We start from the raw sequence: 24,770 nt of genomic DNA, 5'->3' as shown, positions 1-24,770 counted from the left end.
TCTCCTCTGCGAACACGAGCATGTCCCCCACCTTCTGCCTCTGCGGTGGGGCCGCCTGCCCTACTTGCCCTACAGCTGTATTTGAGAATAAACATAAATTAGAAGTAGATGGATTTTCGAGAGGGAAGAAAACGGAGTTCTCATCTGCCCGGTCCACTCACTTAATTTGTGCTGCCAGATTTGGGCCTGAGATCTGGGTGTCCTTCCTTCGATTCTGTACATGTCCCCTGTCCTTTTTAAAACATGCTTTGAAAAGCGAGCACCACAGTGCAGGTCTCATTGCCAGGAGGGGTATCACCTAAAATAATAATAGCAGACTTGGGGGTGTTTTTGAATCTTAGCGTGTTCACTTTGAAATAAGTCAGTAGCATTTTTTACAACATGAAAATTTCATGTTGGTCTAAGTTTAAAATAAACCAATTTTAGTAACCCTCACTGCCATATAGCTTTTTCGTTAAACTTCACTACCCCAGGAAAACTGGAATAACTTGAGCATTGTGTATGTTTTCAACCTTCACTCGGTACTGGCCCGGTGACTCTATGGTGGGGCAGAGACCCCCATCAGCAGGCCAGCGAAGGGCCCGAGTAGGTGGGGAGACGGTGGAGCAGCACCAGCCTCCACTCCAGCTGGCTGCAGTCCACACCTCATTAGGTATGTGGCAGTGAAGCTGCACTTGACCGGCAGTCAATGGAGCCGATAATTCCATCTCAGTAATTGGAACTGTGCCCGGGAACAATTAAGCTTAGCTTTGACGGAGAACTCACTCTTCTGCCAGCTCTGCCTCGGGTTGTAAGTAAAGGAGCAAGTGCCAATGGGTGATGAAACACATCATTGTACACCTTTATTGTTTCAGTGATGGGAAACCATCCCACACCTGCCACACTCAGGGCAGTGGACTGAGGAGGTTGTGTCAGGTCCTGCTGCAAGGAAGTCACCTGACATCGCTGCAGCCCTCAGTGCAGCTGGGTCAGGAGTGTGGGGCTCAGGGTAAAGGGACTTCTGAGCCAGCCCCGGCATCCCAGCCCTTATGACCCGTGTGGCCAAGTAGTTCAGAGCCCAGGCTGTAGAACTAGACCCCTGGTTTGCCTCCCCACCCCGCAAACTAGCTGGATGGTCTTCGACTGCTGGCTTTGTCTCTCTAAGGGGGATGATCATAGAGGCTACTGCAGAGGGCTGAGATGACGGGGGTAAACCTTCCCGTAATGTCTGGCACACAGAAACCTCTCAAGAATATTACCGTTAATATCCACTTCTACTGTGTATAGCTTTCTTAAATACCAAAGCTTTACTTTTTGCTCTTTAAAAGTAATTTATGCTCTTTATAAGTAAATCAGAAAATACAGAAAAGTAGGAAAAATTTGCATGTATTGCCACCTGAAGCCAATCCCTATTAGCATTTTGGATCCCATCTTTACTGTTTCACATATGCGTATGGGTGTACGTGCATGCTTGTACGGTTGCTTGTTTTTAGTTAATTTGTAGTTGTAATTACACTGTGTTCTATGTGTATCTGGTAGCCTGTCCTTTTCTCTTACATAGCGTGAGCTTTTCTCATCAGTGTGTATATTCTTTGGGTTTTCTTATTCTATTAAGGAAAATTTAGCCAAAGGGTTTACATGGTAATTTCATTTCTGTATCAATTAATGCTAAGAAAAAGAGTTCTGATATCTTTCCAAAAATGGCATTGCCAAAAGATACGATTTCCTAAATAAGAGGACTAGCAGCTTTCTAGAGAAATGAATTAAATACATGTAGTCATTTTGTCATTAAAGATTTGAGTAATATTTTAAAACACAAAACATACAAACTTTAACCTTGTTTATTTTTTTTTCCTCTCCCCAGGACAATTTTCCTAGTATTACTGTTTTCTCAATATGCCAGAAATGTTAAATTTCCTCTCCCAATTTACAAATCCAAGAAAGGATGGACTGCATATAAGTTACAGCTTTTCAAAATGTTCCCTGTGAGTAGTCACCTTTTTTTCCTGACAGTATTGTCTTTGGTTCATTATGTAAAATGTTGATGTGAAAGGAGGGTTTTAAGCAGATCTTCCTGGAAGGACCATGTCTGTGTGGTGACATCAGGGCACTGACGACCACCCAGATTGTCATGGACTTCAACGTGGCGGAAGCTTCTGCTTCTGCAGCCCTCTTAGCAGTGGGAAGGAGGACAAGTGATTGTTCCTGGGACTGGGGGAGAGCTGACTCCACGCTGCCTCTGTAGGCACGTTGTTCGTTATTTTTATTTTACTAGACAGACTTAGGGTTAAAGTAACTTTACCTGCATAAAGCTGCTCTCGCTAAAGGTAATTCCATTCAAGAAATAGGTTTTCAGCACATCTGGGACGGGTTTTGTCTGCAAAGCACTGACAGTGGTGGGTTCTGGGGTGTGATACTCAGACTGTAGGAAGGCATGTGATTCGCCGTCAGCCACCTCTGTGGGCCTCACGGAGCCTTTTCCTTTACTGCTTCAGATCATCCTGGCCATCCTGGTGTCCTGGCTGCTCTGCTTCATCTTCACAGTGACAGACGTCTTCCCGCCTGACAGCACCAAGTATGGTTTCTACGCTCGAACAGATGCGAGGCAGGGCGTGCTCCTCGTAGCCCCGTGGTTTAAGGTCCCGTACCCATGTAAGTATTCTGGTGGCCAGAGGGGCCAGCAGCTCCCAAGGGACCGACTCAGGAGTTGGAAGTTGGCAGAAGGCTCTGCAGAAGGAAAAGCCTTCTTTGTCCCTGAAGGTCTTGGTCATTAGAGGATTTGACCCATCGCCCCAACCCCCCAAAAAAGGAGGTCCTGTCTCTGAAAGGCCATAATTAATACAGGGAGACTAACTAGTTCCTTTCGCAGAAGTAACTGGTTTTTTTGGTTTCACAAGGGTGAAATCCTGGACAAGGGCTCTCTAGCCAGGTGTGAGATCTGTGGGCAGGGTTTAAGGGTAGCTGCTTAGAAAGGCAAGTGTAGAGCTACGCAGGACCCAGGCCACCGAAATGCACAGACTTGATTGGGCGGGGCCTGAAGATTAGCAAGAAAACTGCTAAGTATGATGAAATTTGTATTATATTTGAATGGGCAGCTACAATCTTTTTAAAAATTTCGTCACAACTGATTCACAAGTGGATGGAAGATGGATGTTGGTTATAATTTAAGTGTTGGATAACTCTTGGCAAGGTGGGAGCGGGGGGGTGGGTGGGGGGGCAATCCCCAGCTGAGGTACCAGTTGGATTCACATGAACTACCTTTTAGACCCCTTCCCAAAAGTGACTCGTGTAAATCCAGTGGTTATTAATATTTGGTGGTTCTGTTGTGAAGACTGTTCCGACACTTAGGGTTTTAATTAACATTAAAGCCCAAGTTTAGTCAGGCTGTGCTAATTTATTCTTCTGAATAGCAGTCACATCTTTGCACTTTACATGACAAGGAGAGAAAGCAGGAAAAGCCAAGAATTTAAGATTGGGTCAAAGATAAGTGTTCTAAGCATGCCAGATGATGGCGACATTGGCAGTTGTTCATTCTGTTTTTGACACATTTACAAACACTTAAGTTAGTGTAGTCTTTCTAAAATAACATTGTCATCATATCCTATGGCCTAAATATATATTTATGTATACCTATCCTTTTAGAAAAATACATGGTTTGTAAGTATACATATAATCTGAGATAAAATGAGATTGAAAGTCCACTGGCAAGGCAGTCAGGAGGAGGCGTGGGAGGACAGGTAGGAGAAAACCCCCACGTACATGCAGGGTGGTCTTCCACTTGTGCAGGGGGCTCCCGAGATGAGCTCAAACAGGAACGGGCTGCCCAGGAGAAGCAGCTATGCGTGTGCTGAGCTGCCCAGTTCCGTGTCACGACAATCCTTCACTGCTACATGCTGCTCTACACTTAGCCCCCCTCGGAAAAGGCCACCCCAGAGAGCTAGAAAGATGTAGTCTTACTGACTTTCTGATGATTTGGCTTAATCTGGAGACCAGTTTTCAGGTAGTATGTGGTTCTGTGTCTTTAGCATGCTAAGAATTACCTGGAGTGGTTGTTAAAATACAGATTTGTGGCCCAAAATGTCAACAGTGCTGAGGTTGAGAAGCCCTGCTGTGAAGTAACAACATAAATTAAAGGGTCTAGTTGTAAAGGAGAGACAAAATAACAGTAAAAATAGAAGGCTAGAAGCCTACAAGGTTTTTAATATATATGTATGTATATAGGCTAAAGGGAAAGCGATCAAAAATTGAGAAGATTACAAATTTAAAATGTTGAAGTAGATGGAATAAAGATTTTATAAATCAAAATTTAAGGACTTTAGGCAAAAGGGGAAAAAATAAAACAATAAAAGAAACTAAGAAAGTAAAAGACAATTTCTGAAAAATAGCAAATGGAAGCATAAGAATATCTCCCCTAAATCAAGACACTAAAATGAAGCCACAACATTACATCAGTAACAAGGTAACTATAAAAAATTATTTAGAAAATACAGAATGTTCTTAATATAGAAATCATCTGCATGAGGAAAATCTGTTCCAAAGCCACCCGAGATGAGGTGTTGACCCGCCTGTTGCTGGTGGCCTAGAGCATGCCCGAGCTGTCATCTGTCGTAACGTACCTTGACCCTCTGACCACAGGCTGCTGCTGTGTCCTCTGTCGCTCGCATGGGGTGAAGTAGCCCCAGGTGGGAGCTCATACACACTCCAGGCATATTCTGCACATCTTAATTTCATGTGTCATCTTTTCTTCCCAAACCTGAGGTTGTTTCCCTTTACCAACGAGACGGAAGCCAACCCCTCTAGGTGGCGTGTCGAGCCCTTCCTAAACCTGCCTGGCCCACCCCACACTCGCCCTCTGCTGAGTACCAGCCCATTCCTGTTCACCTGGTTTTGCCCATATGCTGACGCTCAGGCGGCGACCCACTCAGAACATCCTCTCCACTTGTCTCCTGTTCTCCAGACCCTCCCGGGCAGGGACTGTCCTCTTCCTGACCTCTAACTTGCACTCTTATGACCCGTTTGGGTTACCTTCATTTGATGTCTGCCCATTACACTGCCTCGATCTTTAAGTGTCCATTCTTTGCACTACGTTGTTGGCCCCTGAACAAGAGACCATTTTATCTGTCCATCTTTCTTTTTCCACTTTGCTTTATTCTTAGTGGCTGTGTTTTAACCAGTGCTTCAAGGGAGGAAGGCCTAGGGACTTGATCAAAGAAATCTGTTCATTCTAACAATGCAAGTTCCTCATGCAATTTTATTAAAATCTATGGCTTTCAAGGTCCAAAACGAGATTTTTTTTCCTCCAAAGGTGTATCTAATGAAGAATTAAATAAATCCAGATACTCAAAATGAAGCTACCTGGGGACTTCTCTTTTCTTTCCTTTTTTTTTTTCCCCAAAGACAGCCTTTTTATTGACTTGAAGCTTTTTTCTTTTTCCTTCCTTTTCTTTTTTTTTAATTTTTCTTGGGGAATATTGGGGAACAGTGTATTTTTCCAGGACCCATCAGCTCTAAGTCAAGTCTTTGTTTTCAATCTAGTTGTGGAGGGCGCAGCTTATTGGCCCATGAGGGACTCGAACCAGCGACCTTGGTGTTATGAGCACTGCGCTCTAGCAAACTGAGCCAACGAGCGGCTGCCCCCTCTTTTTGCTTAAAGGAAACTATCTTAAATTTTCTATAACATGCTTTACTAAAAAAAAGTGCTGATGTAACACTATACCTTGTGCCATGCTTTACTGTTGGGATTTAAATTTAGGTGGTGACTGTTCACTGCTTTTTCATTTGATGCCTCCATCACTTTGTACCATGCTTTGCACAGCAGAGTTAAAAATCCTTCTCATACAAATTGCTATCCCAACACTGCAGGCTGTGTTAAGTTGTAATTTAGGTGACCCTGGTTTTGAAACAGGAGGAGAAGCACCCTCCTCTTCCTGCCAAACAATTCATTTTAGATAAAGATAGAGAACAGACCAATCCTGGTTATGACCATCGTCATCCAACTCAGGCACTGTTCCCAGGCATCTAGTGCATTGGTGACTCAGGTTTGAATATAAACAGATTCTGTGAGCTTTGCAATCTGAGTGGATTTTATAGAGTCCTGGTGTTCTGAATACACCGATGTCCTGGTAACTTTGCTTGTCCCTCTAAGACAGTAAGGATTTCACGTTTGTTTTCCTGCCATAGTTCAGTGGGGACTGCCCACCATCTCCGCCGCTGGTGTCATTGGCATGCTCAGTGCAGTCGTTGCCAGTATTATCGAATCTATCGGGGACTACTACGCCTGTGCAAGGCTGTCCTGTGCCCCACCGCCTCCCATCCATGCAATAAACAGGTACGTTCCTGAGCAAATGCATTCTTCATTGGGCCCAGGACCTCGTTCCTCTGCTCTTTGGTTTGGATAACTGTGGAGAAGAAACTAAGAGTTCCGGCATGAAGGCAGCCAAGCATCAGGGCTCTTCACTGGCTGTTTGTCCTTAGAGAAGTCACTGCCCTCATTCTGCCCATTTTCCTATTCTGTAACACCAAGCAGAATTCTCACCCTTTCTTCCTCACACTGACAATCACATAAGACATTCTCTATGAGACCATTCTAGACCTTAAACTCACCAAAACAAGTATCAGACACTGCCATTGTTTTCTTTTTGGTTTGGGGTCATGAATGTTTGTCCCCTTTGATTCTTCTTTTCCCAACTGTTCTGAGCATAGATGCTGTGTCATCTATTCACAATTACAATTTATATAGAAAGAGATAAAAGCAGGATAAGTGAAGTCAGCAGAATCTAGAGGTTTAAGAGTTGTAGGGTTTAGGTTCTCAGCAGACCTGGTCTTTAGTTTCTGGATGCCGGGAGTGAATTGGACCCTCTGGAGGCTTCAGAGAAAATAGGCCACATCACCACCCCGCAGCCCTTTCCCAGGCAGCTGCTGCCCCTCCAAAAGGGACTGTATGTGATGGGCTGGTGTAAGCATCTCTTGCATTGGTTCTGTTAGGTGTTACAGCCCTGGGTTTTATGTCTTTCTCCAGTGGAGCTGTGCGTATGATTATATTACTTGTATATTGATTCTTTTAAAAGAGTGTCAGTGTTTACAGAATTACAAAGCATGTCCTTCCCAATGAAGCTATATATAGTAATAGTAAAGGAATCAAATCAGTGGACAGCCCATGTTTGTCTTAGATCCCAACAAATGCCTCTGTTTTCTGGCTAAAGTTCTTTAATTTGGGACACTGTTTAAACAACTGTGTCTAATGTGTGGCTCACAGAGGTGCTTCTGAAAATTGAATGCATGTGGAGGATCCCGGTAAAGTGCAGGTTCTGCTTCAGCATGTCTGGAGTGGGACCTGAGACTCTGCATTGCTAACCCCTCCCGGGGCTGCAGAGGCTGCTGATCTGCGGAGCAGGCTCTTGGGTCACAGCCATTTAGAGCATATTTCAGAGTGTCTCCCCCATTGAATGAATGTTTCTCTCTCCCTCATTCCTTTACATTTTAGGGGTATTTTCGTGGAGGGTCTCTCCTGTGTTCTCGATGGCATATTCGGTACCGGGAATGGCTCTACTTCATCTAGTCCCAACATTGGCGTTTTGGGAATTACTAAGGTACAGATACTTTTCGAATTAAATGACTGGGCCTTTAAGCGTTGATCCATTTCATTGATTGGTCTGACCACCTGAGTTCCAAAAGGAAGGCCTTCAATTCTGAGATCTTCCCCCTCCTCTTTTTTTTTTTTCGTTTATGGGTGTTTGGAATGCTGGTGGTGGTCCCTCCTCTCTTGGCTGGCCTGGGTAGGCAGGCTCTCGGGTGTTGTCATTTCTTCATGCATTCTACAAATTTTTATTAAGCACCAACCCTGTGCCAGCCTAATGTTTCAGGCACTTGGGATGCATCAGTGAATAAAAAAGGAAAATGTCCCCATCCTTGTATAGGTTACCTTCTAGCAGGGGAAGACAAACAATAAACAGTAATCACACTAATATGACAGACACATCGAGCGTGGTGGGGGTGGGGAGTGAGGGTGAATGTTAGGTGGGGTGGTCAGGCTAAGAGAAGATGGCCTGGAGCCAAGACCTGAAGCAGGCTAGGAGGGAGAGAGCGGTGCAGGTACCTGGGGAGTGGGCAGGGGCACAGCCAGTGCAAAGCTCTGCGAGCAGGCCTGCGTGTCGCAGATCAGCAAGGAGGCCAGTGGGGGCCAGGGCAGGTCAGAGCAGTTGAGGTCTTTGAGGTAACTGATAACCAGGTCACGCAGGCCCTGTAGGCTGCTACAGACAGTGGAAGGGGGTGCCCCTGGGAGACTCTGTTTGATCTGTTGTGTGTTTTGATTTTAAAGGATCACTTTGGGTGCTACAATGAGAGTAGACCATGGCGAGTAGACCATGGCGAGTGGAGGAGGAAGTAGAAACGGGAGACCAGTTAGGAGATGGCACTAGTTCTGAATGAGAGACGGTACCACTTGTTACAGAAAAATATTGATCTTCCAGTAAAGAATTAACATGGTTTTCAAACCGCAGCAGCAGAACCCTTCTCTCTCAGATGAACTCAGTTGTGGACTGAGTGGGTTAGATAAGCCACAGTGAGTCACTCAGGTTGAACAGGGTCAGGGTTCGGAGTCCTACCTACTTACCTTTCCTTCCCACCCAACTTCAAACACGGACATATAACCCTGGAGCTGCCCCACCCCACAGTCCAGCTTCTGTAAGAAGGTGCCTGCTCCTAGGCCTTTCAAATTTATTACTGGCAAATAAACTTTATATCCCAGTTATCTAGGGCCAAAGCATGCTGTTTGCCAGGATGTTGGAGTGCAGCTCAGCCCCCGGCCATTGTATGTTGTGCAGCTAGAGACTGTTAGAACTGGTGCACCATCCAGGGCAGCTGGCATGGGTCACAGGTCTCCCTTACCTGAGCCCTGTGTCCTAAGAACTTGGGGGTAAGCCACAGCCTTCTGGAACTGTTGCACCTCTGAAATTAGAATTCTCCCCGCAGCTCTCTGCGAGATTTTGTAGCCAGATAAAAGTAAACCAAATACTAAGTTTGGTTAATCTTGACTGCAAATTCAGGTGAGAGGGAGCCGGGCATACACAGCGCATGCCTGACATTAGTTGGTTTCCCTGTAAGTTCCTCACAGATCTCAGCCTCAGGTGTGCAGATGGCTCCACCTGCTGCCTGTTGCTCCTGGCACAGGGCATGTAAGGGCTGCTGATGGGCACTTCCTCCAGCGCCATCCCTGGGTCCTGTTGCTGCCAGTGGTGAGAGGCACACTCTGAGCACAGAGATTCCGTCACATGGACACAGAATGGGGCATAAGCCACTCACTCCTTAGCCAGTTTGCTGCATGAACCTGTAGATATATAACTAATCTGAACTCAAGTAAAGCTGTTATAGATGGAGGAATTCTTCGGGGAAGACAGTTGAACAAGCCAGCTCCCTTTCTGCATCCCTTTGAAACTCATCACCAGCAGGGTCACTGTAGGGAGTAAAGGTGATGCTCATTGAGGTTCGCTTCTAAAACAAGACTGAGGTGGTCTGGAGAATGACTCCCCTTATTACAACGTGAATGGTGCCAGCTTATCCTGAAAGGCAACCTGCCAGCGCTTTTTAATGAACTAAATTGATTTTCCCTCTGAATCCCTTTGGATCACTTCACCCAAGCAAAGGTGGCATCCGTTCAACCTGGCATTGGGTTCCATTGCCCTGACTCACAAGGGGGCATAATCCAGCCATGTGCGCAAGTGCTTTGGGCTGGGGAGGCAGGACTTGCTGCAGAAATTTCTCTGGGGCCTGAGCCACGCAGCCGATGGGAGATTCTGTCCAGGAGAAAAGGAGGCACGAGTTCTGGGCTGTCTGCCTGTTGTCCAGCTGAAGGACTTGGAACAAGTCGCTTTTCTGAATAGAACTAAGGTCTGAAATCCAACAATTCTTGATCTGTGCTGTCCAATATAGTGGTCAGTAGCCAAGGCATGTGGCTGTGTAATTAAAATAAAAAATTCAGTTCCTCAGTCACATTAGCCATACTCGAAAGGCTCAGTGGTCACTTGTGGCTAGTGGCTGCCAACGGACAGCAGAGATACAGAACATTTCCATCGGTGCAGAAAGTTCTAGGGAACGACACTGGTCTGCGTCTTGTATCAGATTTCCTGGGCATTTAGAAAAGAGGGTGATCTTCAGCTCTTCTAAGGAATCTGCCTCCATTTCCTGGCAACTCTAGTATTTGCTGTCCTTAATCCAATTATGGCCTTCCACGTCCATAGAAAGTCTGATTTGTTTGATCAGGAGTTGAGGCTGCTTACCTCCTGGTGTGTTCTGAAGTTCTAAGCGGTCAGATTCCATGTGCAGGACTCCTGCTGAATGTGTGCCAACGACTGTCCCCCAGAGACGGGCAGACATGGTGGGAGGTGGCTGCTTTGGGCTCTAGCCCTGGCTCCACCACTTTCTCCCAAAGCGACATCCCTTCCTGAGTCTCCATGCCCTAGTCAACAAGATGGTATGCCGGGCATTGGAAGGAATAACTTGATGTGAAGCACTTAGCAGAGAGCCCGGCTTGTGGTAGGTACACAGTAAGCTATAGATACTGTCTGTATGTAGTACTGTTGAACAAACTCAAAGAGAATTTGGAGACTTTGGCTAGAAATAAATGATTTATTCAAGGGTCTTAGAGTTTGCAAATTGGGGACACAGCTAGGCAAAAACCCAGGAGTGTTCTGAAGAAGAAAGATAAGTTAAGAATTCTTATAGTGAAAAGTATATTCTTGAGAATAATCAGTCCTACATTCGTAGTCCTAGGATTGGTCCCGGAAGGTGATCAGGCAGATGTCTGAGGGTGTGAAAGATGGAGGTCTGGTAACACCCAACAGTCAGGTGGCCTGAATACATGGGTCCTTCACGGAATAAGCAGAGGGTTATCGGGAGGTCTGGTGTATGTCCACATGTATGTATATCCAGGCATTGGCACAGGACTGGAAAGTTCCAGAAGTTCCCCTGCTAGTTAGAACAATGATAGAATCGTTTCCTCATGCCTCAGCCTGCTTGATTTTAGTAAGTAATTTAGTGGCTTGACTATAGTGACTCCATTTTATTTCTTCACCCTATTCCTCGATATGAAGCCAAAAGTGTATTTGTAGGAATAGAGTAAAACCATCTGTCTCCCTGACTGTAGTATCTCTTTGGTGGTGTCCAGAGGACGGTCATTTCTCCTCTGCTGTATTCCACCCTGTTGAAGACTTAGGAACGTCAGAAACAATGGCCCGGGAGGCAGAGCCGAAGTTCAGGAAAGAGGGCAGGGGGCAGGTAGGGGGGAGATCCCAGGGTGTGGACAACTGGAAGGGAGATGCAGAGGCTCTGTGTAAGCACCAGGAAGCAGAGATTTTAGGGCTGTGTCTGGTGTTTGGAATAGAGTATATAACAGACGCTCCGTTAATATTTGTTGAACCCCAAAATGGCTTTGTTACTGCTTGGGATTGTTTGTTTGTTTTATTTTTGGCAGCATGTAAGGCAGATCAGCCTTCCTGGTTTTCATATAAGATTTATTGTTTTAGGCATGCTTGGGGCCAGCCTGGCCCTCCCCCGGCACACCTAACAGGGTGCCTGACCCTGCTGGGAGGTGGTCTTGACACAGGTGGTTCCCTCTTCCCTTTCTCCAGGAAACTCTTACGCAGCCCTCCAAACTATGTCTGGGGACCCCTCTCCAACTCTTCGCACTGGTCTCCCACACAGCATAGCAATTGCAGCAGTACCAGAATTTCATCATAAGCTTGCGACTTACTTATCTCTGTATCCCCCCCGCCACCAAGTCTAACAAGTGCTAGTCACGTAATAGGTCCTTAAAACTGTTTGCTGAAAAGCAAGCCATTTATAAATGAAAGACTTCCTTATCATGTAAGACAGCCAGCCATAGGTCATTTTTACTGGATTTGCCAGTTTCCTGACCTTTTTCACTGCTTCCCTACACTCGCTGGTGTATGGGAGGAGCTATGGATTGGAACAATAAAGCCCGAGCTCCAGTCTCAACTGTGACTGATTTTAGCTGGACAGCCACCTCTTCATTTGCTCAGTAAGATTTGACGCTGATTCTCAATCATCTGATCCTTGGCTCCTTTGAGAAGCTATTGGAAGCTGGAGACCAGCATCGTCCAGTAGAACAGGTGCAGTGGTCGCGTTGTTCTGCGCCTTGGGTCCCACTCTGGCGCCCCCAGCCACAGGTGCCTGTGGAGCACTTGAAATGTGGCTAGTGCAATCAAGGGGCTGAATTTTAAATTTCATTTTATTTTAATTGACTTGAAGATAGGGAGTCATCTTCTCCTTACTGTAAATCATACTTAGAACCCAGTGGACGCTGCCCCAGATGTTTCTGGAACCTCTGTTATGGTTTAGCTCCTCAGGGTGTTTTCCTAGGAGAGGCAGCACAGAATAAGGGCCAGTAATGCAGTGCCAGCTCCATCTCCTGCTACCTGGGTGACTGTGGGCTAGATGGAAGCTTCTAGAAGGTAGAGATCAGGTTTAACAGATAAAGATAAGACCGTGTGGGAAATGATACATGTGGTCCTGCAGAAGCCCGGAGTGAGGGGAGCCTAGCCGTGGAATCAAGGAAAGCTTCGCCGAGGGGTAGTGTTTTGAAGGATGTGTCTGGGAACCAGCCTGAAGGGGGATGTGGGAAAGGGTGTTCTGGACAGACCGGCCTGGGCCTGCCTGGTACCCTGAGGAGCAGGCGGTAAGCCCCTAGCATGGCTGGGCTGGACACAGGGCACAGGGAGCTCGCCAGTGGGCTTGGCTCTCTTGGGAAGAGCTTGAGAAGTGTGTTTTTATTTCACGAACACCAGAGGCCGTAGATAGGGGACTGACCTCCCAAAGCAGTGTGCTAGAAAGGTCATTACACCTCAGTGGAGAGGACAGGTGGGCAGAGAAGAGGCAGCAAGCCCAGGTGGGAGGCTATCAAATAGCCTGATGCTTGCCAGGAGTTCAAACCTTTTTACATGTTGTCTCGTTTAAGCCTCAAAGCGAAACCATGAGGTTAAGTGTTATAGAGATGAGGATCCTGCCACCCAGAGAGACTAAGTAGCTTGCGCTGGTCACATGGATAGAGGTAGAGTGGGGATGCCAGCCAGGCAGCAGGGCTCGAGAATTCTGCAGTCTGTGTCCTCTACTCTCACCAGTAAAACAACATGAGGGGAGGAAGTGCCAGAAACTTTGGGGGGTTTTGTCTAATCCGTGTACAGGAAAGGTGGAGTTGCTTTGGAGTGGGTTAACTTGATGTAGGGTGATTTCAGGAACCCAAAAGAGAAGCAGAGGCGAAGGGTAGCTTTTGCATTTTGCATTTGAGACACTAGGTCATCCCAGCCATCGACTGTGGGCCATAGAAACCAAGGGGCTGAGTGCAGGAGCAGGTCCACGTGGAGGTGACATCACCCAGTGCTCAGAGAAGCAAAGGCCGAGTCCTGGTACCCCCGTCCCCGACTCCCCATCCCTACCCCCCCAGTGAAGGGGAGGAGAAGGGGACAGGACGGGAATGAGGAAAGGTGGTAGAATCTTTTTACTGTGGATGTCTGTTGTAGTTTATAGTAATTGTGCCTTGAGATCAATCCTCATTATGAAATGAGACTGATCCCTCTCAATTAGAAAATTTAACAGTAAATCTAGATTTGAATGAGGGCTTTGTCACATTTGCCCCAGGAGGCCTGGGGAATTTGTGCTGAGCACCTGTCTCTCCTCTGGTGTGTCCTGCAGGTTGGCAGTCGCCGGGTGATACAATACGGGGCCGCCCTCATGCTGGCCTTGGGCATGATCGGGAAGTTCAGCGCCCTCTTCGCCTCCCTGCCGGATCCGGTGCTTGGCGCCCTCTTCTGCACGCTCTTTGGTAAAACTCCTTTTCCTTGATGGCCAGCTTCGCTCTCAGGCTCCTTTGCTTTCTTCCCGTTTGCTAAGTTTTCATAGGGATCATGTTTTCTTGCTAAATCCCTTCAGTAAGATTGAAGGTAACAATGCATCGCCATTTTAAAATACAAAAGGATACACCTTCAAAACATAAAAACCTACACCACTCTCTGAGTTGAATTTATGTTGAAGGTAGAACTAAAAGTAGAATATTGGGCTAAGAAAAATATGATGAAATTTAGTCTCTTTAATTGGTACTTCTAATTGATTTGACTCAACCTGTCTTTCCCTCCGAATGGGCTGTTTAAAACGGAGCATTTTTAAGACGGGACTCTGTTTGATCTTTGTGCCATTTAGTTGTAGGGGCCAGATATTTGGGTGGGTTTCCCAACTTAATTGAAATGTTTGTGTAGAGGTTTCAGGGGAGAACCAATGCCTTAGTTTTCCGCTTGGTCTCAAGAAAGCACAGTAGGATGTTTATGCCCTTGAATAAGCCCAGGGGGTGCTGAGGCCAAGGGGCATTTCGATCAGCGACCCAGGTGGTCACATTCCGACCCCCACGTCCTGTCACTGCACTGGTATTCTTATTTCTGATGACACAGAGAAAGCACATTGTCAGGAGTCTGCCTTTGACAGTCGTGAGTCAATCTGTCACCCTTGCCGTAAGCTCATCCATGTGAGCTGAGGGAACTTGCTGTCTGCTGTTTTCTCCCCAGGCATGATCACAGCTGTGGGACTCTCCAACCTACAGTTCATTGATTTAAATTCTTCCCGGAACCTCTTTGTGCTTGGATTTTCAATCTTCTTTGGGCTCGTCCTTCCAAGTTACCTCAGACAGAACCCTCTTGTCACAGGTAAGCAACACACTTTGAATCTTGGGAGTGGGAACTGCAGCCTCTAGTTCACAAACAGCTCATCACCAGTCAGAAAGGGTTTGGGAGCATCGGGAACTGTGTTGGTGAACGTTCATCTACGAACTTGGATAATTAAGGTCACGCGAACTTGCCACTGTGCGCTTATACAGTGTGGAAAGTTCGCGAACTTAATTGTCCAACCTTTATATGTATTTCATTCAAATCTCATTTTGCCTCGGTTTGTTTGGAAGCCCTTTTGTATTTTCCCACATGAGCTGGTGTGTACACATAACTGATGTGGCATGTTAAGGTCTCTCTCTCTTGTTTTTTTCTTTAACCAGGACTCTCTCCTTTGGGAGAGTGCCTCTGTGTAAAACCTTGTGATTTCTCAGACGAAGGCTAAAAACTGTACAATTTCCTGGAACTAAATATTTTAAAGTACATGTTTTTCTACTGGAATTATAGCTACTTTGAGTTCAAGATTAACCTTTTAAACCCCCTTTTAAAAAATTTTGAATACCTCAGTGTCATGAAGAGTGAATAAAGGAGAACCCTCTTAAGAAATAGCTATTGCTGCTGACATTTGATGCAGAATTAGGGACCATTTTATGTATATGTGTATACATATATTTTTTGAGGTGAAATTCACATAACAAAATTAACCGTTCTAAAGTGAACAGTTCAGTAGCATTTGAGTACCTTCACAGTGTTGTGTAGCTACTGCCTCTTATCTAGTTTCCAAAACTTTCTCACCTGAAAATAAAATTCCATACTCGTTAAGCAGTTAATCCCTGTCGTTCCCCTTCTCCCAGACCCTGGCAACCACCCATCAGCTTTCTGTTTCTGTGGCTTTGCCTGTTCTGGATATTTCCTATAAATGGAATCACACAATAGGTGACCTTTTGTGCCTGGCTTCTTTCAGTTGGCATGTCTTTGAGATTCATCCATGTTAATAGCATGTACAAGTGTTTCATTCCTTTTTATGGCTGAGTAATAGTCCATCATACGTATATACCAGAACCTGTTTGTCCATTGATCAATTGGTGGACATTTGGGCTGTTTCCACCTTTTGACTGTTGTGACTAGTGCTATTATGAACATTGGGGTGCAAGGACACTCAGTCCTCGTTCATGGTAGTTGTGTTCTGTGGAGTCACTGGGAGCGTGGAATTAGCTCATCCTGAGCTCGTGCTGCTAGGGGAGAGACGGCCAGTAGCAGTATAACTGGGGCCTGCACGCAGCTCATCGAACACACGTGTTTTCTCCCGAAGGCATATCACGGCCTCGCTGCTGCTCTGTGCATGTCCATGAATGACTGAGAGCACCACAAGTATCCCTTTTGCCTTTACAAGTAAATTTTAGTGTGGAGGTGAATTCACAAATACAGAATTGGCCAATAATGAGGATTGACTCTATTGGGTTAAGTAACTTATTTTCGATTCTTTGGGGTATACATCAAGGAGTAGAATTGCTGGTTCCTATACGGAGGGTGCCAAAAAAAAAAAATACACATTTTGAGAAACGAAAAATCTGTATTAAAATTGTAATACTAAATATATATACCCATAACAAAAGATGAATACAAGTCATGTGTATACATTTTTTTGGCACCTCTGGTATTTTAAGTAGAGAAATATGTGAACTAATAACAAGGAGATTCTTGCTGCTTTTGACATTTTAATATATCACATTCATGTGATATTTTAATAAATCTAGTTGCTCCTAATTAACAGCAGCTAAACACAAATTAGTAATATAGGCTTCAGAAAAGCCTTTGTTTTACTGCAGATATCACAAATACTTTTGTTGTCTTATTCACTATGTAATTCTGTTCAGCTTTATAGCAGCCATTTTTTTAAAAAGCCTGTAAATCCTATCAGTGGCTTCATAGTTCGTTATAGGGTGAACTTCACTCTGTTAGGTTTATCGTCTATGCACCATTGTGAGGAATTATCCTTATGGAGGTGACTTTTGATCATTGTTAAAGGTTTTCACAGTCGTTTAAAGCATCACTGGCAAAAATTTATCTATACATGCACAGCGAGCATTTACACTTCTGTGCACTGCATTGACTGGCGATTCGTGCCCGTCCCACTGCTCCTTTCCAGGGAAGGGCAGGCCTGTCCAGGCTGCCAGCGACCCAACTGCTCTTTTCTGTTTCTAGGGATAACAGGAATCGATCAAGTGTTGAACGTTCTGCTCACCACTGCTATGTTTGTAGGAGGCTGTGTAGCTTTTATTTTGGATAACACCATCCCAGGTATGTGGTATATATCAAACACGCGTATTACATATGTGGAGTACTTTTTTGCCAAATAAATAGGGGAAGCAGGAAGAGTAAGTCAGTTCAAAGCCATCACTGGTTAAAACTGTCTTTTCTAAAGTGGTTACGATGACACTCTCAGCCTCCTTTTATGAATCAGATTTTGGTTAATTAACTTACTGGGTTGCTTTCCTCCTTGCTGAATAACTTTTCAGAGACATTTACTTACCATGTAAGGAAGAATTTACTTACCATGGTAAGAATTTACTTACCAAAAATTTTACTTACCATTTACTTACCATGAGCAAGTAAATTCCTTCCTCACGGTAAAGTGGCAGTGGGTGCGTTGGGCATGCTCCGGGCTGCCTGTCCCCCCTGCACAGCCTTGCCCAGCACTCTGCAGTTTAGTTTCATCGAGTTCACACCCTCCTCTGAGCCAGCTGGTAACAGCCCACGGCGCGTCTCCTCCTTGGGGCGCCTTAAATGAGTCCTTCCTGAGGCAGGCCCCCCCAACTAAGACCAAAAGACAGCGAGTAGGGTGGGCACAGGCCTCTGCCAGGATGAGTGAGTGACTGAGAGCTGTGTGGAGGCAGCATCTCCGATACCCATAACGCTGGTTTCTCAGCTGGGTGCGTTCTGTGCAGAGCACTAGGTGAAGTAGAATGTGATACGGGTCTGCCTTGCAGCCTTCCCAGCTTCCTAGAGGAGGGTGCTGTGCACCATTGTGAAACGCTGCCGTAGACGCCCGGGTAGACTAACCTGCCAGCAAGGAAGGTGACACTTGTTCTTGAGCTTGAAGGTTTTATTGAGATTCTACCATTAAAACAACCCACCTCCAAAAAGCCTCAATCAAGAGGTTGCTTGAGAAACGGGATGAACACGTCCAGCTAGAGGAAATCACATGTGTGACTAGGTGGAAAGTGTTAGATTTATGGAGCCAATAACTAACACCCTCTTTCTCTCCTAAGTCAGAACAAATTGAGGGAGAGGCACATGAGTCAGAGAGATGGAAATTAAAGTCAGCTTTCTTACTGAAACACCGATGGGAAGGCATAGCTTGGATGTCAGAAAGTACCGAGGATCCTAAATGCTGCCTCACCGGCTCACGCTCATCACGTAGGCTCGGGCACAGAAGTAGAGCGTTAGGTATCCATACAGCTAAGAGCACATGCAGCCCTCCTCTGCACCAGCTCTGTTAAATAGTCCAGGACTTGCTGAGCCCTGTGGGCCCAGGTCTTTCTCCCTGACTCATCAGTAAGGGTACAGAGTGGCCCAGAATTACACCGGGAGAAGATCACCCTCACAGGTGCCTGACCAGTGTGTGTCTGGGAGGGTGGGGTGGGAGGGGGATGTATGACCAGTACAACATGCACATGCGCTGAAGTAGAGGAAGGCGTATAAAACTTGGTATGTCTCCATGGGCGCTGGGGCCATGACCAGGTGATGAAGGCATTATGTATGATATAACAAACACTTTGAGCCCCATTTGGCAAGATGAGATTTGCATTTTTTTGGTTGGTTTTTGCACAGTGTTTGAGAACAGATTTGAGGGAGGAGATGATGAGATGAAGACTGGAAAACCAGTTGAGACTGATAGGATGACCCAGGAAAGCAGTGACGTGGCCTGGGCCAGACCTCAACAGTGAAAGCTGAGAATATGGGTCATGTGGAAAGCCAAGGTGGCAGCAAAGGCATCGGGAGGGCATTTGAATGTGGAGCAAGAGGAACAAAGATGGGCCAGCGATTCTTAGATTTCTGGTTTGGGCGCCCGGATCGCTGAGTGCCATCAGGTGTGCTTCGGTGCCGTCCCAGCAGGTTCGATCTGTGGGGCAGCACGTTGGAGTCTAAATTCTTGGTAGAACTGTTAAACTAAATGTTCCTTTGTCTTGATGTGTGTATGTGTGTGTTTGTGTGTGTTCCATAGGCACTCCAGAGGAAAGAGGAATCAGGAAATGGAAGAAGGGCGTGGGCAAAGGGAGCAAGTCGCTCGATGGCATGGAATCCTACGATTTGCCGTTTGGCATGAACGTTATTAAAAAATACAGATGCTTCAGCTATTTACCCATCAGCCCAACTTTCGTGGGCTACACGTGGAAAGGCCTCAGGAAGAGTGCGAACAGCCGGAGTTCAGACGAGGACTCGCAGGCCACGGGATAGCCGCAGCCCACCCTGTGGCCTGGCCGCAGTGAGGCATGAGTCTAGTTCCTTGCTGAGTAACAAGCAGTAACATATATGTTTGTATATCTGCATTTCCATCCTGCACCCCAGAGCTAAGACAGATTGCAAATAGCTTCTTTGTTGTGGTGGTGATCATGTCTAATATGGTGTCCGCTTCTCTCCTTATTTAAGTCCTGACCCCTTGCCCTTGAGAGTGTGTACTGCTGGCCGTGGTCACTGAACTTGGAGTTCCTGTCCTCCTCTGGGAGTGGATGTTTGAAATCCACAGCAATTCCTTGTTTCCAGTCCCCTTCCCCTACCCCTAGCTTGCCTATAAGCCACCCCGGGGGTCCAGGAGCTTTCTGTCCTGGAAGCACCTGGACCTGCTAGTTTTTTATTTAGACCTTGGCCCGAACTGCAGAGACCTCCTGTGGTCAAGGAGCAAGTATCTTCGCATGGTCCCAGCTGACTGGTCAAATACGATTCTGTGTTCCCTGATACAGAAGGAGGAAGAGGCTGTTGGCCTGATTGAAAACAGTGACGTGGTTGCCCTGTGCTCAGATTTGTGCGTGGGTAAGGTCTGTACAGATCGTATTAGATTGGCAACCTGTTTGGGGGATTGGAGGGGAGGGGAAAGGACCTTGAAATCAGTATCTGATTCTCACCTGCTCTCTTGGTGCCACGCTGGCTCAGGCTGGGCCAGCACATTTCATACTGGCCTCTTGTTCCCTAGTGGCTGACACGTTACCTGGCATGTACCACTCCTGGCTGGTGCAACGGGTATGGAGTGCCACACAAGGACACCAACCAGATGTTTGTGGGAGTCTTGGCTCTGCTGTCATGTGGATGTCAGTTCTTGTCGTGTGTGTCTATGAATACAAGATTTTATTCCTATTGAGTGTTATTGACTATCGCAGCGTTTTGAAATCAGTGTTTTTCCACGTGACCCTCTGACCTTGCACCCCTATACTTGTGCTCCACCCTCTCCCTCCCATTAAGGAAAGAACCAGCATTTGTAAAGCTGTGGACACCATCAGGGAAGCTTGTTGTCATGGCTTTTGAAGGCCAGTAACCATTCTTGTGGTTGTATTTTGTATTGCTTGACACCATGAAAGTGTAAATACTGTAATGCCTAATCTATTTATCAAAACTGACTACTGGACCAGAGCCCAGAAACCATGGGGTATGTTGTACGTGAATTTGTTTTGTGAAGAAGGGAAGCCAGGGCAGGTAACAAACAGAGCTGCTGTAGTGGCTGGTCTGGCATCCTGGGAAATTCATCACCACAGTTCTGTTGCAAGTTACTTCCGGCAGTTAAGGCTTAAGGAGACTTTCTGTGGGTTGCCATGTTGCGTGTCCACTGGATCTTGATTTCGCAGAGGGGAAGATGAGATCTCCTGGCCAAATACCATTCTTGTTTAAGTTATTGCAGAAGGTGGTGAAAAGGCAGCCGCCAGGTCCCCTCTGTCAAATTCTAATTAGATAACACTAAATTCTTTTGAGAATAAATAAAAAAGGGGAGTAAAGTTGAATTTGGTTTGAAGTTTTTCAGCCAAAGGGAAAGTCTGAGACATACAGTAGTGACCGCGCTTCCTGGGGTCGTGCTTCCTAAGTGTTCGTTGACCTGGTTGAGCCTTGGACGGCAGTGGGCATTCCTGTCTCCCATCAGTGGGACGTGGCCAGGGTGCATTTCCTGCCCCCGTGGTTGCCTCTGCGCCACCAGTGGGATCATCATGCAGCCTCCTTGGCTCCTGGAAAGTTGGGGGCTTCAAGTCTTGTTCAGGCAAGAACACTTCAGAGCCACTTCATTGTTTGCCAAGACCTTATTGCAGATTAAGAACTTAGATTGTAAATTACGTGTCATTTTATATGTTACCTTTTTTGAAGTATATTTGATGCATGGTTTATTTCGTAGCACACTGGTTAAGGAGGGCCATCCCTCGAGGCCGGCAGCCCTCCTACACTGAGTTGCTCTCAGTTCCTTCTGTTGGTATTTTTGTTCAGCATCTCCAATTTCTCAGCTCTGATAGATGAGGAAAGCTGTTACACAGCTCAGAGAATTGTAGTATTCTAGCTCTGTAGGTAAGCAGAAGGACCAGATACTCAAATGAAAGCATCTGAACCATCAGTAATTCAGAAACAAACATGTTCCCTTCAACCTACCTTAACCGGGCATCTCCCGCCCAGGGGTATCACTCGGGGTATGTGCTCCATCATCCAGAAACCCACTCCCTTCTGAAACCCCTCCTTGAGTTAGGTTTTATTGGGAGGTTTCAGATGTGCTGGGCCAGGAGTGTCTACAAACATTCAGACAGGGAGGGAAACCCTGTACCCACGCCACCTATTGGAAAGGGTTTATTGCCCTTCTTCTTCCATTGGGGCCAACTTTAGATTCTCTGTCCAAGGACGGGAGTGGGGAGTGGTAGAAGGGGACAGGAGGAGGGGATGAAAGAGGGCAGCCTCACTGGGCGCTCCATTGAGTCTGGTACTTTCTGTACAGCCTGTGAAACTCACCTTTGCTTGTGTGGTTGGAGTCTCATGATAACTAATAAATCTTGTATGTGCAGCAACCACCAACCATTTTAGGAAATGGTCCTCCCACTAACAAATATGTGACAGTATGAGTCTAATTGAAAGAAAAACGTGTTCATCTGCTGCTTGGATTTAAGCACACCCCCTGACGGGGAGGTTTTGCGGGACATGGTGGCCATGCCTGGTCTTCCCTGTTCACTTCCCACTTTTAACTGTCGGCCTGTGTTGCTGCGGCTGCACAGCGACCATGCTTTGGCCAGTAGAATGTTTTAAAATACTTTATATGTGAATGTCCCTGAGCAGGGCGTTCAGTCTCCAATTTCCACAGTGACCACCTACCCACCATCTTTACATTTACATGAGCCTCCTGACTTTCAAAATAAATTGAAAGTATCAGGACAGTAGATGCAGCCGTGTCACAGTAGGCGGTGGGTAAAGGAGACCCCCACCTCTGGTTTTGATAAAATACCTAACATGGTTCACAGGATGATGGGAAGTGTCTCTCGTCTTTGTAAGCAATTTTCATTTTCATTCTCACTAGGGAGTTAAACTTAGATTCATTGGTACAGAATGTTAAGAGGGTTTCAAGTGTTAACTTTAGTAAGTTTCTTATACTAGATCAACGCAAGAAAAGTGGCTTAACCAGGTCAACTAGAATGAAGCATCATGGGTCCTGCTGGTTTCCCATTTTCATGATAACAAATTCACACACAGGATTTGCTTTATACTGTAGAATACTGACTTTCATGATGACAACTTGGTTTATGCATGAATATTGCAGTATTTCCATATAGTAAAATAACATTTCTACCCAGGATAATAGTCACAGTTTTCCAGGGAGGGAATGATATGATTTTCATGACAATGTCATGTGATGATAGAATTTCTCCATTGATGAATCTCTAGTATGTGTGTATACTTTATTTACCCATGCGTATATTTTGTGACCATAAGCTAAGTTGTTATTTCTTTAATTCATGTCCCTGCTGAAGTATCGGTACTAGCAAGTTAGACCTGAAGTTGGCAACTGTAATCTTCCTTAATATCGATGCCACAAGATTGGCCAGGCCAGATGGAAGGTGGATAAGGAGTTCTGGCACGAGGAAAGGCAGTACCCTGCAGGCCGCTGTGTGTGGGGTGTGCACTCAGCTACAGATATCAGGCCTGGTGTGGCTGTCGCGGGATGCCTGGTGTGTACGCCCAGCCACGCCCCCTGGACACCGTGGTCATGTGTGTGTGCCTGAACATTGGCAGGGAGCTGCCCCTGGTCTTTAGAGAAGAGCCTGGAGTTTCACGTGTTGCACGTGTTATGCCCTGTCCCCTTGTGATTTGGATAGGGGGAACAAGACATCTCCCACCCTACTCCCCACCCGTAGTCACAACCCAACTAATGCAAGAAGACCGCTCATTTTTGCCAGTGTTCATTTTCCGCCCATGGACCCAGAAATCACGTTAGCGCTGGGAATCCCTTTTCAGCAGCCTCGCACACATTCCTGTCCTAGGCTGTTCTTGACTGTGTCATCACTACAAAGTAACTTCCGGCATCCTTACAATTCCTGTGTGTGTTTCCCAGCAATTAGTACACCCTTACCAGCGTGGCCATCTTACTGGCAGTTCAAATTAATACCATTTTTTGTTTGTAACAACCTCTGTTTGACATATTAATAAATTTCTGACTGTTCTTAAAACAGTGGGGATGTCTATATTTTCCTTGAGTTTTTGTGACTGACTTTGGCTATGTACCTTTCTGGGATTTTTTTTTTTTTTTTTATGTTGCATACCGAGGGTATGTGGGTGGGGTTGTTTTTTGAGATGTGTAATTCTTTTATGGAGTTTTTAAAAAGAATTTTCATATTGTTTTCTAACATGGCTTCATTAAACGTTTAAGTATTTTAAAAATATGTAATATTTGGACCAGATGTTGTGAATAATAGTAGAGATAAAGCTATTTTATTCTGTATTTTTAAAACTGTTCCGTACAAATAAAAGCTCTCCTGGACACAGTTCTTCTGTTCACATTCCTCCTTGTATGGCTGGTCTTTAAGAAACACATCATTAATTAAACGTCATCACCCAGAGGAGGGAAATCGACAAGTAAAAGATTCAGGTAAGCAAGTTCACAGACTGAATCATTGTTGGGTACCTGGACGACACCTGGAGAACCACAGCAGGCTCCTTGGTGGGCTGTCAGAGGCGGCAGTGAGGCCTCAGAAGATGTGCTCATGCTGGGCTTTGGGGTGAAATTATGCGTCTCTTATTAGGTCAGCGACATCTGGGTGTTGGGGACCTTTTATGGACTGGTGACCAGAAAGGCTGCCCACACAGTGGAATCAGAGGCTCTGAGAGCAGCCAATGTCGCTTCAGGCTGAGTGTTAGACGGATGGGAAATGCTGAGGTGCAGATTCCAGAAAAGGTTCAGAGCCAAGTCTGAGAGCGGCTGGTGGCGGCTCATTCAGTCGGAGGCATTGGGGTAAGAGGGTGAGTCTAGAGGTGCTTAGATATACTTAATGTAGAGCAAATTAAAGCTCCCCCATTCCCATCTCCATCCCTGATTCATCTAGAGCAGTTTGAGCCATGAGTGACCACCACAGCTACTTCCATAGGGTGTGTGACCTGCCGCCTCCTGTTCCTGATATCCTGACCTGTGAGCCATTGCTAGACAACCAGTCACAAAGAGAAATGTTTATGTTTACTGTGTAGACATGAAAAAGTGTGTATACTTGTGTTCCCACCTCCAGCTGGGACAACAGCGCATTACCAATGTCAGACCCTCACCCCCGCCCCCATCCTATGGACCTCTCCTGGTGTGTTCCCTTCCCTCCCCAAGAGAGAAACACTACATGGATTTTGGGTTTATCCTTTCCTTGCTTTTCTTCACAAGCTTACCATTGGTATGCCTCCCTAAACAATGTACTGTTTAGTATTAGTTTTGCATGGTTTTGCGCATTATATAAAAGGAATGATACAGTTTATGTATCATCACGTTGTGAGACTTTCGTGTTGCTGCATATTGGGACTGTATTCATCCATCTTCACTGCCAGGTAGTAAAATTTAAGATGAACAAAGACAAATGCCATTCTGAAAGCTTCCAGAGAGAAGGAGCAGAACAAAGCCTGAAAAGCTGGGACTTATTC

The 24,770-nt window shown here is 45.9% G+C and overlaps 1 protein-coding gene across 3 annotated transcripts in view; it reads left to right on the top strand.

Annotated features, from left to right (window-relative positions):
- Nucleotides 1–23,641, top strand: part of SLC23A2 (solute carrier family 23 member 2) — a 114,594-nt gene extending 90,953 nt beyond the window's left edge. For all 3 annotated transcript variants that reach the window (XM_081033939.1, XM_081033937.1, XM_081033938.1), the window contains 8 exons: nucleotides 1,844–1,964; nucleotides 2,475–2,631; nucleotides 6,160–6,307; nucleotides 7,463–7,568; nucleotides 13,684–13,813; nucleotides 14,547–14,684; nucleotides 16,848–16,943; nucleotides 18,871–23,641. In XM_081033939.1, the coding sequence (XP_080890065.1) occupies nucleotides 1,844–1,964; nucleotides 2,475–2,631; nucleotides 6,160–6,307; nucleotides 7,463–7,568; nucleotides 13,684–13,813; nucleotides 14,547–14,684; nucleotides 16,848–16,943; nucleotides 18,871–19,103 (1,129 nt within the window). In that variant the 3' untranslated portion in view covers nucleotides 19,104–23,641. The remainder of the gene's footprint in view (nucleotides 1–1,843; nucleotides 1,965–2,474; nucleotides 2,632–6,159; nucleotides 6,308–7,462; nucleotides 7,569–13,683; nucleotides 13,814–14,546; nucleotides 14,685–16,847; nucleotides 16,944–18,870) is intronic.
- Nucleotides 23,642–24,770: the final 1,129 nt, after the last annotated feature.

This window comes from Rhinolophus hipposideros, assembly GCF_964194185.1.
Source record: "Rhinolophus hipposideros genome assembly, chromosome: 22".
NCBI lineage: Eukaryota > Metazoa > Chordata > Mammalia > Chiroptera > Rhinolophidae > Rhinolophus > Rhinolophus hipposideros.
This window is presented reverse-complemented; position numbering and strand designations above follow the sequence as displayed.